Raw genomic sequence first — 15,856 nt, 5'->3', positions numbered from 1 at the left:
AAGTGGTCTCCAAGACCAAGATCGACCTCATCTTTTTTTTGATGAGAGGTACTAGCGTACGTTGATTAGCAGAGCATTATCTCGAGCTGGCCGGTCGGAGAGGTCCTGCATGCATGTGCAAGTTGTGACATGCATGGTTGATTGATGGACGGTCAGGGGCGAAAGCAAAAGAACACCTCAATCATTGTTGTGGCTTGTGGGTGAGGAGAGTTGAGGCTCTCCACAAGTAGTGCACCGCCGCTCGCATATATCGCCGCCACGTCCACGTACGCTATGCTGGCCGGCGGCGAGGTCTCAGAAGACATTGCCACCGTATGAGATGGACGTATGTGGTCACTCACGGGGTTACTATAGCATGCAATCCAACGAAGCAGACGATGGATCACACCTCCCCCCGCCTCTCTTGCACATGGGCACTGGTCACCACTCACACCTTCTTTGTCTTACACGTGGGCCCTCTCCCTCTCTCTCTCTAACAGATGGGTTGAACACCGCTCACTCATTCTCTCCCTTACAAGCGGGCCCTGCGTGCAGTCTGCATGTGAGCCGATTCCACAGTACTAGAGATAAGAGTCAGTGGACTGACCACTCACTTGTTCTTTGGCTTACGCGGGGCCCTACCTGCATGTGATGTGAGCGAGTCACCTACCGAGAGTGGACTCGCCGCTCCTCACGGATACTGCTAGGTGCTACTACTAGCGTGCTGTGATGGATGCATGCCAGCGCGAGAGAGAAAATTAAACGTACTCCCAGTCTGACGAGAGGGACCAGCCCCCGTGACATATGCCGAGTGGAATTGGCTGCATGCTGCATGCTGCAAGCGGCGTACGTAGAGGATGTGTGGTACTACTTGACCAAGGTGTGGTCGCGGTACCACAAAACGAATGGCCGACACGTCGTGCGGGGAGATAAAGTCGTGCCAAAAGTCAACATTGGTGATTGGTGGAGGAACACTCATTTTCCGCTTCCTCTTCTAATAACCACAGAAAAGACTCGCATCCCCGCTTTATTGCATATACTTACTTGTATATACTCCACCAATCATACAAAGTTCAACGAAACCACGGATCAATATTTTAAAAAAGGAAAAATAAAAGGTCCACGAGACAAATAAAGAGCTCGATGCTGGGGCGGCAGCACAATATCAATATGCCCCAAGGTACAGGAAAGAACAAGTCAGGTTCTGGAGGAGGACGCTGCGAAGGAGGCTCCCGCCTGGGTGCCAAAGTTCGTGAAACGTGAAGAGATCAAGTCGAGGCCGTCACGCTCTTGCTGCCGGCTAGGCACTTTCTACTTCATCTTCTCTGACCAACCTTCTCGTTGATAGTTGCCGACGGCGGTCCGGCTCATCCTCCTCACCCTTGACGGTGACATCGACTGGAGTAGGCATGGGAGAGGAGCACGGGTGGATCGTATATGGCGCTATGTTGGTTGGGAGAGGGCTACCGGCGCACACGAGCTGCAAGGGATGCGGGTGGTGACCCTCCTCCTTGTGGCCCTTCCTCGGTGGGAGTCGGCTGTATTTTTTGAACTTGTCGCACATTTTATTCAAATTTATGTAAGAGCAAAGCTACATCTACTAAAACTTACGTTGAGTTTTACGTAAATGACCAGGTGGCAAACTGTGATCGAGAGTAGGAGGAGGCGGGGCCCACACCCCTAGAAATCAGGGGGGAGATAATGTGGTGAAGGAAAGTTACGTAAGGCTTTGTAACCTGTTCGTAGATGTAGAATTATTCTTTATGTAATAATTACATCTTTAACAAATTCAGCCAGGAAGAAATCAAGAGGTCCATCATCCCAAAAAATTACATGTTTTGAATCAAAGAACTTTCTAGCAAGGTTGTGCACCGCCTTGTTTGCCTCTCTCGGGCAATGAGCAAAAGATACCCAACCAATCCCCGAGCTAACTGGAAGCATCCAGTCAGGATAGCTGAGTAAGGGCTAATTTGGTTGCAGGGGTTGCCCCGGGATCCCTGCTTATTCCCTGGGTGGAGCAACCACGGGTTGAATCACTCTCGGGAGGCCCTTCGTTCCATTTGGACGGCCATGAGATTGGGGCACCCCCGCCCCTTCCACGTCCTTTCGCCGGGAGAGGCTCCCACGCCTTGACGGGTCGGGGACGAAACCCTTGCTAGCTCTCGCGAAAAAGCGGTGGCAGGGACCAAGATCAAGCACTTTTTCCCGTGGCTGGAAGCGACGCCCCCGCCATCCTCTCTTTCCAACGTTCTTTGCGTGGTACAACCGCTTCCTCGAGTAGCTCCCCTGCATGGATCTCAGCTTCCTCGCCTTGTTACTAAACTGTGACAGAAATTTGTCCATGTGGAAATTACCCCTAGGGGCTAGTGGCCCTGGGTTTTCTCCCTCTTGACACCAAACAAAGCATAAGGGGCTAAGGGCTTAAGGGCATATCTAACACCGACCATTAAAACGGACAAACTATTTGTCCACAGACTGGTCCGCGAACACAGATACGGAAGCCGGTCATCCAACCTGTCCCCTAAACGGCTGCACATGTTTTTTTTTCTTCAAGTCCGCAACACTCAAAATAATTATAGGAAATAGCACAATTCATCTATAAATAACTTGCAAATATCTCTCTCGGTCCCTCAACACTTGTTTTTTTCTTTAAGTCCGCAACACTCAAATGTTAATATTACATCTGAGATAACCGGATGTTCAACAATTTTTTTGAATTCATCGATTCCAAATTCAACGATACTCGAGTCAGAATCAACACAAGTCCTCCCAAGCATTGTGCCCCTTAAGCGTCATCCAACAATGTATGAACGTAAATGGCCTCCCTCGGCCCCTCAGGTTATACAACGTTATGATTATCAAATTACAACGGCCAGTGAATCTATGAATTGACCAACATATAGAGCACAAGAAGCAACAATTATGATATCCATGGTTGATGAGCCCGGTGGCTATATTGTCTTCTCGTGCAACCGCATCGCAAAACTTCACGACGGCGTTAGAGATGGCATACCACCGATGGGCTAGCGAATTCACATTGTGCTCATGGGTCACATGCAAGTCGTAGGGCGCGAAGTGCTTTTGCTCAAGAAACGAAGCACACACATTTTGCCAAAACATCGAGCCCCCTTGCCTCATGCCTACAAAGACCGGAGATACGACCTTCCACGCATCACACAACAACTCATCCTCCATCACCGAGTACCCCCGCCATCGTGCTTACTCTAGAAAACAAGGAGAAGTTCAATAACAAAACTCAATGGCATTTGATCGAACACTTGCCGGGCGTGGTGTTCGTCATGGATGGCATCGGTAGGGGGCAGAGGGTACCTGGCTATGGCCGAAGGCGTAGAACAAGGTGGGCATTGTGTGGGTGGGGGTTGTTGACGTGCAGCAATACTAGGGCGGTGTTGGATGAGGAGGGTTGGGATGCAGAGTAAGGGGGAGGATGTGGGAGTGGAAGAAAAGTGGCCTGAGTTGTGGATTTGAGTGGGCCGGGGGGTGTCAGAGTCCTACATGCAGCGGTCCGGACTCCCATAAAGCTCCCCCCAATTTGCATCTGGTTTGAGAGAATCCGGACAAACGGACACGTCCGTGGGCAAACAGGGGTCCGCTTTGGATAATAAACTACGTCTGCGGGCAAATAGGCTCTGGCTTCGGCAGATGTAGCCACAGTTGGAGGGGTGTAGACACGGCTGGAGGAGCAACTCTGGGTTGGGCTACAAACTGTTCATTGGTGTGCATCTCCTGTGTCCCATCACTTGATGCATGAATATCATGAGCATCAAAGGTTTCCTTTAGCTTTGCAAAGTCTGTAGATAGCTCGTCCATGTTGACTATGAGGTCATGGAACTCAGTCTCAACAATCCTTTCCAAGCTCTCTTGGTTCTTGACGAGGTTAGCTAGGACCGTCTCGATCCTATGAGTGACTTGGAGAGGAAGGTCCATCTGTTCAGACTTGTTCTTTGGCATTTCCACAGTTGTCGGGGCTGAAGAAGAACCTGTGATTCTAGCATGAGCACTCGATCTCAACTCTTCAGCTTGTGTCTGAGCAGCAGCTGAACCGGGATCATTGGGATCCATAGTGTTGTGCAATCCTCTAGCCCTGGTTGGATAGGCTTGTGTTTTTGCTCTAGAAGAAAGACATCACCACTGAATTTTGAGTTGATGAGCACCTAAATGTAGGGAGCATAGCCACATGAGCACTTATGGTAATTAGATGTCCTATTGACAGTCTCCACAATAAGATCCATTGAACATCTCCATTTTATCCACAATCTGCAGCATATCAATAGAATACCCGTTGATCATCCTATCATCCAGACTTGGGCATCAATGTGACTTTGAGGATGGAGTTGACAGTGGCAAATCCTGGCAGGAGGTAGTACACTAATCCATGCTTCCACTTGTCATGGTAGTCAGCAGGGATGTCCTTGTACATATTCTTCATGGTGTCATGATTGAGATGACCAGTTCTGTACACATCCGTTCTGTACACATTTGTGAAGTTCTCATCACTAGGTGGCAGTCCAAGAAAATTAGCCCATTCTTGCACCGTGGACTCGTACATAGTGCCATCTGTCATTCACTTGATATGTCCATCTGGATAGAAGTGCACTCGAGCAAATAATTGCATGAAAGCTCTTCACACCAGTCAGACATGACATTTCCCACACATCAGCAATCTTGAGAGTCTTGAAGTTTTCATGCACACTAGTGAAGTTGTTGGGGGTGCCTCTCAATGTAATCTCAATCAACCCACTTCATACGATAGACTCTAGCTTCTTCTCAAACAGGATGGTCTCATAGAAGTCTCGTTGTTCTTTGTGAAGAACCTTGGATCAACTACAGTCTTTCTGGTTCTTGGGGCATGTGGATCATTTTCCTGCTCTCAGGCCTCTATCCTTCATATCATTCATATTTTCAGCTACTGGATGCTCATCATTATGCATAGGCAGTGATGGTCTCAGCTTCTTGAGATGAATAGGTTCATCTTCGTCGTCATCATCTTGAGCAGCAACTGTCTTCTTCTTCTTCTTCTTAATAACAACTTTTTCTTTTTTCCTTAGGACCAGGCTTGGTCTTGGCAGGACCCTTGGGCATTGCATCTTGCATTAACTAGGTTGTCTTCTGGGGCATAGGAGGCTGAGGTGCTTCCTGTTCTTCTTATTCTCTAGTCTCTTCCTCTTGCTTTGCACGAGGACCCACAAACATGGTGGATTTCTAGTTCTTGAGATAGACAGTCCTAGTCCTCTCCTTTCCGGGCTTAGGTTGGCCCTGAGTTGAGCTACCACCCTCGTGTGTAAGAGTAACACCTCTCTTTGCAGTAGCCAAGGTAGAAAGCTTGTTTGCAAACACTCTTTCATTCCCGGAGGATTCCACCTCAATAGGAGCAAAATGATCATCATCTGAATTCCTCCTCTTTCCTTGACCTAGTAGCAGCTGGAGGTAAGCCATGGTCACTAGGGCTACCTGGGTCAGAAGATGATGAGCTATCTAGACTAGTTCCATCACTCAACTGAACATCCTCATAACCTTGCATGTTCTCGCTATCATATCCATATGATCCAGACATACTGACACTGAGCGGACCATGTGAATTAGATAGATAAGAGTGGAAAATATAAGATCACAAAATGCGACTGGTTTTGAAAATATTTGAGTTCAAAAGTCAACTTTAGGTTTTCTCTGTGAGCTAGTCAGTATCACCGGGTGGAATGGTTTGGAAATTCCAAAGCAACAACAGAGACATGGCCAACTCAATTCGGTGGCACTGATAAGTGTGCCATGTCTCTCCAAAGTGCATAAGAAACCCTAGAAACTACTAGTTGTAGTCACCTAGTGACTTCCCATCAGCGAGACCAAAAGTCAACTCTATGCAATGGCTAAGCCATCTCGGTGGCACCGAGTGGCTTCCAATCGGTATTACCGAGCCTAACAAAATGGCTCAAAACTTAGATTCTACTAATTCTTGCGGTGGATGAAGATCTAATCAATGTGGCAAGATAATGTATCGACCCCTTTGTGCAGAATTGCAAACTAAGTGCATGCAGGGGGTCGCATCATACCCTAACTTGGTGATGTCGGGATACCACGGTGACGTCGGGTGAGATTTGACGATAAAGATGGGGAAATCCGGCGGCTGATGGTCGCGAGAGTGTAAGGCGATCGTCCGCAGACCTTCACGGTAGAGGCGAGGCACGACAAGATTTTTTTTGGAGGAATTTCTGAAAACCGTTCATGGGGAAAGTATATATACTCGCACTTTGTCGGTTAAACCGGCTAAAATCCGTCGGTGACACCGGGCTGTATGGTCGCTTTGTGAATAGTGGCTTGGTGGGACTGGTGATTTCCAGTTAAGATGTCCGTGGGGCAAAGAAATAGATTCATTTGATTGCATCGGTGGGACCAAGGAAGGTTGAATCGGTCAGACCTAGGAACTAACAGAATGTTTTAATGTTCATCCCTATACAAGTCGGTGACTCTGAACGCCCCTCGTTCAAAGAGACCGAATAGAGCCCATTCAAATTTTGTGATCAACAAGAATATGAATTGAGACAAGTTTACGAGATAGATAGCTAGGAAGGGTGCTTAGGCATTCTTGTTACATACAATTGGTCAAAAGAATAAAATCAAACAAGCCACAGTTTGGACGAACTCGGATGGAAAACATGCAATCCGACACGCTTAGCCAAAGGAACGAATAGGCAAATAAAACATGACTAGAATATGCACAATCAACCTAACATCTATCAAGAAATTGGTCGGCGACTAGGTCACCTATATATGAGTATATTAATAGACTTATGTACCAAATGAGAACATTTGATCATAGGTTATACCTATCGTTTAAGCATAAAATGGGGTTACCCATTTTAGATTAAGCATTTATTTGTTCACATTATTAGATTGTTTTAGCTCAATTCTTAGAGTAAAGCTCCCCCTAAATGTGATACCCCACTGGACTTACATTGGGTTTGTCACTGATGACTTCGTGTAGTTGTACTTGCTGTGGACGCTCAAGGTTGATGATGACCATCAAGAGTTGCTAGCAATCCATTTGAGTTGAAGCACTTTCAATCTACACGAGTTAGTAACACAAGGAACAACAAGGATATCCAATATACATAGAGTGAAGCATGCACATGATGATGTCTATGGATGCATTTGGTTACCTTATTCCTTTGCCTTACCAACAAAGAGGTTATGTGCCTCCATGAATTAGTGCATGATGTCGAAGTGGTTTGCAGTAACTCCTTACCATGAATGGATATGGTTGAAACTTGTTGGCGGAGTGACCCTCAAGAACTCTCTAGTTCTTCTTCTTGGGAATCCACATCAACTTGATGGGATCATTGTAGTTGATGTATAACTTGAAGAAGCGGAGCTCAATGGAGCTTTAGGGAGCCACTTGAACATAGCTTAGGAGGGTTCCTCATATGAGTCTAAGCCATCTTGTAGATTTTACTTCCTTTTTTCTTGAGGTCTTGTGGAGGAAGATCATCTTGAACTTGTGTTCCCTTGAAGGAAGTAGGATCATACTTATCCTTTTGGGGATAAAATTCGTCTTGGATATTGATCTTCTTCCCACTCTACTCCATCGGCATTGAACTTGCATTCAAAACCAACACCATGGTTCCTTCAATGTCTTCCTTGCTTGCACACAATCTCATCAAATTGCTTACTTCTGGCAAGACTTTTGTAGACATCTTTTCTATAATTCCTTTCAATAAAGCATTTTATTTCTCAAGTGTAACTTGGCTAAGAGAATCATTAGTGGAATCAATAGAATGACTAGAAGTAACAAATTTGGATTTAACATTGCAAGCATTTTTACTAGAAGTTGAACCATTTTTTAGACTTGTGATGTGATTTCTTAGGTTTAACTTGTGGAATAAAAGTAAACAATAGAAGTTGTTTGGCGATATGAGAGGAACTCTTCTTTAGAAGATCATCATTGGTAGCTTTTAATAACTCATGCTCTTACTTCAAATTAAGCATCTCGAAGCGTAGTTTCTCATGAGATTTCAAAAGCTCTCTATGATCTTCTTGAAGAGTTTCATGGGACAACTTAAGAGTGTTTAGCTCTTTAGTTAAAAGCTCATTCTTCCTGTTCATATTGACCATCACACATAATAGCAAGTTCATCAAAGTTAACATCACAATCTTGAGTGATGTCTTCCCGCACTACACCTGATACCACGCTCTCTTCAACTCTTTTGTCATCGCAACAAAGCAAACAAGTTTATTATTGACATTGATCTTAAACCCGACCCTGACATACTCCCCAACATACCCAGCCGGTAGTCTGATATGAACTTTAGTGATCTCGCCCATTGGCTTGCACATCCCCTTGATCATGGTTTCATGGAGGTAATTATTCGGGAGTATCAATATTCATGCCAAAACAACTAGCTTATCTAGGATTACAGACTGTGGTTCTTGAACCCATCATATTCCTCATGAATTAGGACTTGGTACCTAAACAACCAGGGACCCATCAACATGGCCTTGTTCCAGTCTCTAAGACAGTTAAATTGAACTGTGAAAAGATTCTCATTGATCTTCCGCCAGACCACATCCCTCGTGAGGTTCCATGTCGATCGCATATCGGAATACAGTGTTGTGGGGCTAAAACCCCTAGTCGCATGAACCCTAGCGATGGCTAGGCACTTCACGTGGATCAGTGGCTCAACGATTTTGTCTTCCCAAACAAAATCCTTAGATTCCCCCTCCCGCAGATTCAGATGACTCAAGGTTTCCTTGGTCGGTTCCCGGCGTCCCATGGGCGTTTTGTCGGATCCTCCAGTTTCCGCCATCTATAAAGCAGAATGACCTCCAAAGAAAGCACCCGGCGCACCCATGAGAACCGGATCAGGGAAACAGATCAGTGGTTGCGGGGATTAATCTCGACCAGTGACGACATAGGGACAGACTCTCGGCGGGCCGCCGCCGGAGGACAAGCAAACCCTAGAGGGGACAATTAGGCAACCCAAGTGGTGCGATATCGAGGTGAGGTACCCGCTTTGTCGTGCTCACCCTCTTCTAGCCGTTCATGGCGGAGGAAGGGGAGAGGTGGAATGAGAGATATCAAGACTCCATCGAGTTGCGAGACCAATTCGTTCATGGACCTCATCCTCAGTGGTGTTCGGGCAAGAGCTATGGCGCCTGCTGAAGCTCTCTTCAGCCTCATGAAGGATTTGTGGCCTGTTTGGGACTGCTCCGCTCCACCAAAATCAACTCCACTCAATCAAATTTACTTTGGAGCAGTTTCACCCAGGAGTCGCAGCTTTTTTATCCTGTTTGGCTTCAACTTCAAAAATGAAAATATTTGGTGGGAAAAGTCTATTGTGCCCCTAGTTTTTTGTATGGATGATGTTTTGACAGCCCAACATTATTTTTGCCCTTCGAGCAATGGGTCTTTCCAAGTTTCGTAATTAAAAAAAATATAGTATCACATGGGAACTCATGTACATATGGTCAAAGTGTTGTATGCATGATTGATTAAATAAATAAAAATATAAATTTACGTCAACTAATACAACCGATATATAATTTGTCAGAAAATAACATGCTACTCTTTACCATAGTAACCGGACTGATGAGCCTCGCGGTTCAGGTTTTCATTGGTCAGACCGCCAGTTCATTCGGTTTGATGTTGGTTCGGTAGGTACAACTTTCTAACAGAAAAAAAAGTTCAAGTAGTTTTCTTTCATGTGTAAGCAACAAATCGTGAGTATAGCCGCTCCTGCTCGTTGCAGGAGGGTGCAGGTTCGAATCTAACACTAGCGAATATACATTCCTTTTTTCTCAATCATTTTACTGGTTAGGTTTATCACCCGGTTTTCCCCCCAAAAAAGGGGCAGTTCGACCAGTTTTCACCAATCTGATTGCAGAACGGCCCTCATAGCTTAAAAAACCGATGAGCCTGCCGGTTCCAGTTTTCAATCCTAACACTAGCGAATATATTTTCTTTTTTGCTCAATCATTTTACCGGTTAGGTTTATCACCCGGGTTTTGGGCATTCGAGTTTTCACCAGTCTGATTGCAGAACGATCCTCACAGCTTAAAAAACCGATGAGCCTGCCGGTTCCGGTTTTTTCTGGTCCGACCGGCGGTCTGGTCTGTTTTTTTTAACACTGCTCTTTACCTGCCGAGATGTCATCGCATAAGCATCAAATGGAAAAGCTGAAGATCCAACCAAGCCTATTCTAAATCCCCCAATACTCCATTAAAGCATTAACCAACTCTTTTCAGATTTATACATCAAACTGTGCATTCACAAGAGCTGCCACCTATGCATATTCCTTCTTTCTGATGCATATCAGGCAGCATGCTGATCTTGTACTACGTTACAATTTTAGTCAAACCACTGATGCTCCTGAACTGCCAACAGCAGGGGTTTGGAGTTCTAAGATCTCTGGTCAGTTGTCCTGGGCGAAACCGTCGGCAGGTGAAGAGTTGCTAACCAGCTATTACACACCACCAGATGAATCTATTCTATTCCTAGAACAGGGGAATCAGGCGTGTTGCTCCTTATGCAATTGCCCTCGGAATTTTGCAATGTTCTTCCGCAGTTCAATGTTTGACAGTCGCTCTGCCTCCAGTGCCCGTTCAAGCTGTTGAGCGCATCCAAAATGTTAAGACGGGGGAGAGTATGAGAATGCTACAGGTCAAACAATAACAACTTTAATTATCCAGAGTACCTTTGCTGCTCGAGAACTCCATTCTCCAAGAATAGCTCTGAGTCTATCATTTTCTTCAACGTACTGCACCCAGCATGTTCATAATCAAGTAAGAATGCTTTGCAAGCAGGCGTGGGAAACATTGACTTGATCGTCACGCCATGGAAGAATGCTAGTATTTGCTAAAACATACCTGACTGTTGCTCAAACGAATACGCTGGATCTCCGAGTCCTTTTCATCAATCAGGCCACGAGCAAGCTGAAGCTCTGAGTGCACTTGATTCATCTGAACATTTAATTAGTATGGGATACTTCATGATGGAAGATTCACTAATGGAATTAAAGATGAATGGCTCAAGTAAATGGTTCTCATATCAATATTGACAGCTTTTCTAAATTATAGTATGATTTTCAAATTAAAAGACTAGACAATTAACACAAACAGTCAACAAACACATGGCAGTGCCAGCAACTAGTTTGCACAGAAGATATATACTCTATGTAATAAGTTCATGTAAGCATTTCCTTTAAGTGGCCCGACACAGGTGATTTGACCTTGGGCACATGCCTTGCGAGCTCATGAAAAATGGTCGCGTTGCTTAAGATAGTACAGATTATTACCTCGGCGGAGAGTGCTCGAAGTTCTTGGTCACGAGATGCTAAAAGATGGACAAGATCAACCTGCAGAATTAGAGAAGGGAATAACTTCAGGCAATCCATCACTTTCATATAGTTCATATAACAGCTGAGTTTCTTCTCCAATTTTGAGTCTATGCAAGTGCCAGTTAAAGAAAACTAATGCAGAATAAGTAGTCAGTGTCGTGCAGACCTGAGGAGTGTTCCCAACATCAGTTCTCTGGTATTTGCTCAAACATTCTTGCAAGCGCAGCACCTTTCAAGAAAAGAAAAAGGAAACGTTGGTCAACAAGCAAAGTTCTCAATGTGCAACTAACTTAGTATTATAATCCATGCTAATTTGACCAGAAATGTAATCTAATCCTTCTGTGCCGAGTATGATCTGACTGAGGAAGGCAGCGGAGAATTAGAAAGGTTCAGCTCATTCCTCCTTTCAGGAAATAGTATGACTAAAAGTTCAGCTGCTTATGTTGCACAAAGATTTAAATGAAACTATTGCAATTTAAGGCAATAAGATTTTAAAATACTCATAGTTACGCTACATGTTACCTTCTCTAAAATTGTTAAAAGGATCTAAGTATACAAAAGAGAATAGATTTAGTGAAATGGGTCTTGACTATTCAGCATCACAGCTGTTTTCATTTTTCTACGTACCTCCTCACTCAGGTAATGAATATTCTCCCTTTGGTATTGAAGTAATGCCATCTGCTGGTCAGAGAGACGGCCATCATAATATCTGGTGGAAAATAAATGCATCAGTGCGCCTAGCTAGCTCTACTAGCAGTACCATGTTCAGTGATCTATATAACATAGTTTTAACTCTTTGAAGTCACTTGCTGCTAAACATGAAGTTCAGTAGATATGTTTGATTTTTTTTTCTTTAGATATGAGTTCAAGAATCCTATCCGACACAGGAAACACCCCCCCCCCCCCCCCCCAAGTCTGCCGTGGTGCAGACTGTGTGAAGAAGACAGATGTTGTATGTGCAGTAATAAATATCATTTCAATCGGCTGGCTGCTGATACTGAGTGTTACTTAAGTACCTTCGATCTTCCAAAGTCGTAGTAGATGGTTGAAGTGCAGAATATAATGACTGCAAGATATCAGGCCGCCCATCCAAAGAGTTGTACTTATGGATATACCCTGTAAAAGGAACCAATCAGACATTGCATCTTAAGACCATCTAATGGGAGCAAACATGCATTTATAAGGGGGAAAAACACAAGGCACATGTATTTCATTAGGTGGATGAAACTGAAAGAATATTATGAGAAACATGTGGAATACCATTCAAGGAATGGCAGCATTGCTTGTTTAGTATAATTCCGAAAGAAATAAAGCTAATCGTGGTTGTAAAAATGAAGATTTCACAGAAATTTGAAGATGTGTGCCATGGTAACAAACTTACAGAACAAATTGACATGATTCTAGCTATCTAAAAGGTACTCCCTCCATTCACAAATATAAGATGTTTTGGATAATTCAATATGGATTATATACGGACTGAAATGAGTGAATAAAAACACTAAGACGTGTCTATATGCATCCGATTCAGAAAAAGTTAGAACATCTTATATTTGTTAACGGAGGGAGTAACAAACAACAATTTAACTCACATATGTATAAGCTCATAAAGCATCCAGCACATGTTGCTTCAACCATGATAGTAATCCTGCATTATGGCAACTGGAATTGTAAGATCAGTTTAGCTTGGCATACTATACTATAAAAGTTAGAAACAGGCTCCGCGAAGCGATAAACATGTTAAACTTCAGCCCAGGAACTCTAATTTTTGGGCCAACTGACAGCTGAACCTATGTCAACAGAACAGAATACTAGAATACGGGTTTAAACACAACAACATAAGTAACCAACTGAAACTTTAGAATGAAACAACAGAAACATGCCATATACGCCCATGCATTGCCTTCTCTTGCCATTTTGCTTGAGAACATGCCCATGTATTTTGCTTTGTAGTACAATGTATAGATTAAGTTAAATGGCATAATGCTTTTCTTGCCAAGTTGCAGAAAATCATCCCAGGTAAGCTTAGGTATCCTCAACTTCCAGTAAACAATTATGATTCAAGAGAGATCTCACAAATTTACAGAGGCTAAATACAGTGGCAAAGGTGTACCTTAGTAACAATGAAATTGATAGTATATGTACAAAAGGTTGCCAGACTATGATTAAGAGCATTAAAGCAGTGCCTGCAGAAGCAATACACAATAACAATGAGTCAGTTTCACTGCGAAACATTAGAATGCATGAATCACCTAGACCTTAATTCATTGTGTTAATAGATTATTAAATCAGCCCTAAGAAGATAAAAGTTAGAACCAAAAGCTATACACACTCTCAAGAGATGGAACCAAGGTGAAATGTGAGCACATAAATGAAGCAGCAGCTCACTATAATGCTAGTTATAATTTATAAAATAATGATAAATTCTGGTTTAGAGCATCGCACAAATTTGTTTGGTACTGCTCACCATAAGCAATAGTGGCAAATGGAAGTCGAGCAATGTGCTTCAGTTTTTGGCTAAAATCATAATAGCCCTGCATGTCAAAAGAGACACGGCATGTTAAAGTACAATAAAAAGAAAGGTAACAAAATGCAACTATAGCACAGAAGGTAACAGAATGATAAGGGGACATAAAAGCTGATCATATGTATATTCAAACATAACACTGAAACCTATTGAGGAGAATAATAGAAAAGACTTTTCACTGGGAAGCATATATTCATGAAACTTACGAAGTGTCGATCAAATTGATTACCCCAACAAACATATCACCACTATTACATGAAATATGAAGAAACAAAACACACTAAAGTATAGTATCTTTTTGATCGGCCGTACCTGCAACCTCACTTTCCTGACCTGGTGAACCCAATATTGTTGAAAAATGCCTGCGTTGAATTCCGCATGAACATTAAGTAAATACATCACGTCAAGAGACATAACTTGAAACAAACAAAAAAAAATGAGCCAGTCAATCTGATAGAAAACCTGTAAGAAGCAGAAGGATAACATTGGAGCTGCATAGCAATGGAGGGATCATGCCTGGTACACGAAGAAATATCCATGGAGCTGACACAGACACAGCAGCATAACCTACCTAGAGAATAAGAAAGAACAGCTATCATAAAAGTGGATACAGAAAGTGAAACAACGTTTTGCTGACTAATGACAGTCCCATGGGATGATAAAATACATAATTTTGTAGTTGGTTTGGATAATTTACAAAACAAACTTATACCCAAGGCAATCTTCTTTATGCATGATAACAATAAATGAGATTGGTACTAAGAAACTTGTCCTTACCAACAATATACAGTACAAGGTGCCACTGACTATGCTCCTAGGCTCTCGATGGCCAGACAGGGGAGCTTCATGTAGTAAATCGATAAACCTACATAGAAAAAAAGATTACGCAAACAGAAGAAACAGTATGATTGCCAAAAACTAAAGCAATAAGAACTCTACAAGGATAACGTAAATGCCGAGACAGCTCAGCTAACTATCTCTGTTTCTGCTAACTAACTCTATTTCTGCATCACCCTTGGTCGTGCTGCTAGCTATCATGGAGTTCATACAAAATTCAGTTAACAATTGCACTGAGATTAATCCTGCATTGCAACTTAAGCTAATCCGAGCAGCCAATTGAAGAAACACTCAATCCAATCGCCAGCCCCATGGACAGGCAAAGGGATTCAGACCATCAAGAAGGAAACCTACGCACAAGCACCAAACAGTAACATGGGGGATGAAATGCAGATTCAGAAAACTAGCCCCGCGCCTTGTTTTTTTCACATTATTGCTGCAAACCTCACACACCTTCAACAAAACTCCGGACCACAGACAGGACACAAATACAGAAGGCCAAAACGTTAGCCAACGCTGCGCCCCTCCCCGCCCCACCTCTGCTCTCGCATTCAACGCACTAGCGCGGAAAATTTCAACCCATGGCTGGGGCATGCGGCACCAACACCGCGGAATCAAAACCCTGCCGCGAGTGAACTGCGGACCACACCACGGAGCCTGACATGGGACGAGACGGGCCCGAAATTCCACCGCCATTCCCGCGGAATTGAGATCAGAGATCGCCGCAGGCGCGCGCACAGACGGAGCGTCTACTGGACCGACCTAGGGGTTAGGGCAGGGACTCACAGCGCGTCCTCCTCGGGGGCGGGGGCGGCGGGCGCCGCGCCGCCCCGCTGCGGCATCGCCGATGCAGTGGGGTAGTCGCCCCCGGGCCCCGCTCCGCAGCCCGCGCGCGCGCGCCTCCTCCGGCCGCCGGGTCGATCCGAGGGGTGGTCGCGGGCGGAGCGGCTCAGGCCGCGACTCCAATCTGATTAATGCGCGCCCTGGCGGTGGAATTGACGCGAGCTCGCTCCGGTTTGATTGATGATCTGTGCGGGGGGTAACGTCAGCCCCTCTCCCTCTCTCCCTCCCGCCGAGGAAGAAGACAAGGTGCGAGTGGCTAGTGCTCTGGGCAGTCCTGCGACGTCATCTAGTCGTACTCTTTCTGAGGCTGCCCGTGGGTCCCACC

At 44.4% G+C, this 15,856-nt stretch overlaps 1 protein-coding gene across 1 annotated transcript; it reads right to left on the bottom strand.

Annotated features, from left to right (window-relative positions):
- Positions 1–10,210: 10,210 nt before the first annotated feature.
- Positions 10,211–15,800, bottom strand: LOC125514909 (protein FIP1-like). Its single transcript, XM_048680284.1, has 14 exons — positions 15,475–15,800; positions 14,629–14,716; positions 14,314–14,422; positions 14,164–14,213; positions 13,792–13,858; positions 13,438–13,510; positions 12,917–12,972; positions 12,344–12,443; positions 11,955–12,036; positions 11,494–11,556; positions 11,286–11,345; positions 10,858–10,950; positions 10,686–10,748; positions 10,211–10,598 (listed from the first exon to the last, which is right to left on the bottom strand). Exons 1-14 carry the CDS (start codon positions 15,528–15,530, stop codon positions 10,500–10,502), a joined length of 1,059 nt encoding a protein of 352 aa, XP_048536241.1. The 5' UTR covers positions 15,531–15,800; the 3' UTR covers positions 10,211–10,499.
- Positions 15,801–15,856: the final 56 nt, after the last annotated feature.

This window comes from Triticum urartu, chromosome 6, assembly GCF_003073215.2.
Source record: "Triticum urartu cultivar G1812 chromosome 6, Tu2.1, whole genome shotgun sequence".
Taxonomy (NCBI): domain Eukaryota; kingdom Viridiplantae; phylum Streptophyta; class Magnoliopsida; order Poales; family Poaceae; genus Triticum; species Triticum urartu.
The sequence above is the reverse complement of the archived record's forward strand: the minus strand, read 5'-3'. Positions and strand labels throughout refer to the sequence as shown.

Excerpts from the sequence above, each read along its gene's own strand:
- LOC125514909 (XM_048680284.1), bottom strand. The coding sequence starts at position 15,530 with ATGCCGCAGCGGGGCGGCGCGGCGCCCGCCGCCCCCGCCCCCGAGGAG. Across the intron at positions 12,037-12,343 it reads ACGACTTTGGAAGATCGAAG|ATATTATGATGGCCGTCTCT; the intron begins GTACTTAAGTAA and ends ATTTTCCACCAG. Across the intron at positions 10,951-11,285 it reads TTCGAGCACTCTCCGCCGAG|ATGAATCAAGTGCACTCAGA; the intron begins GTAATAATCTGT and ends TTAAATGTTCAG.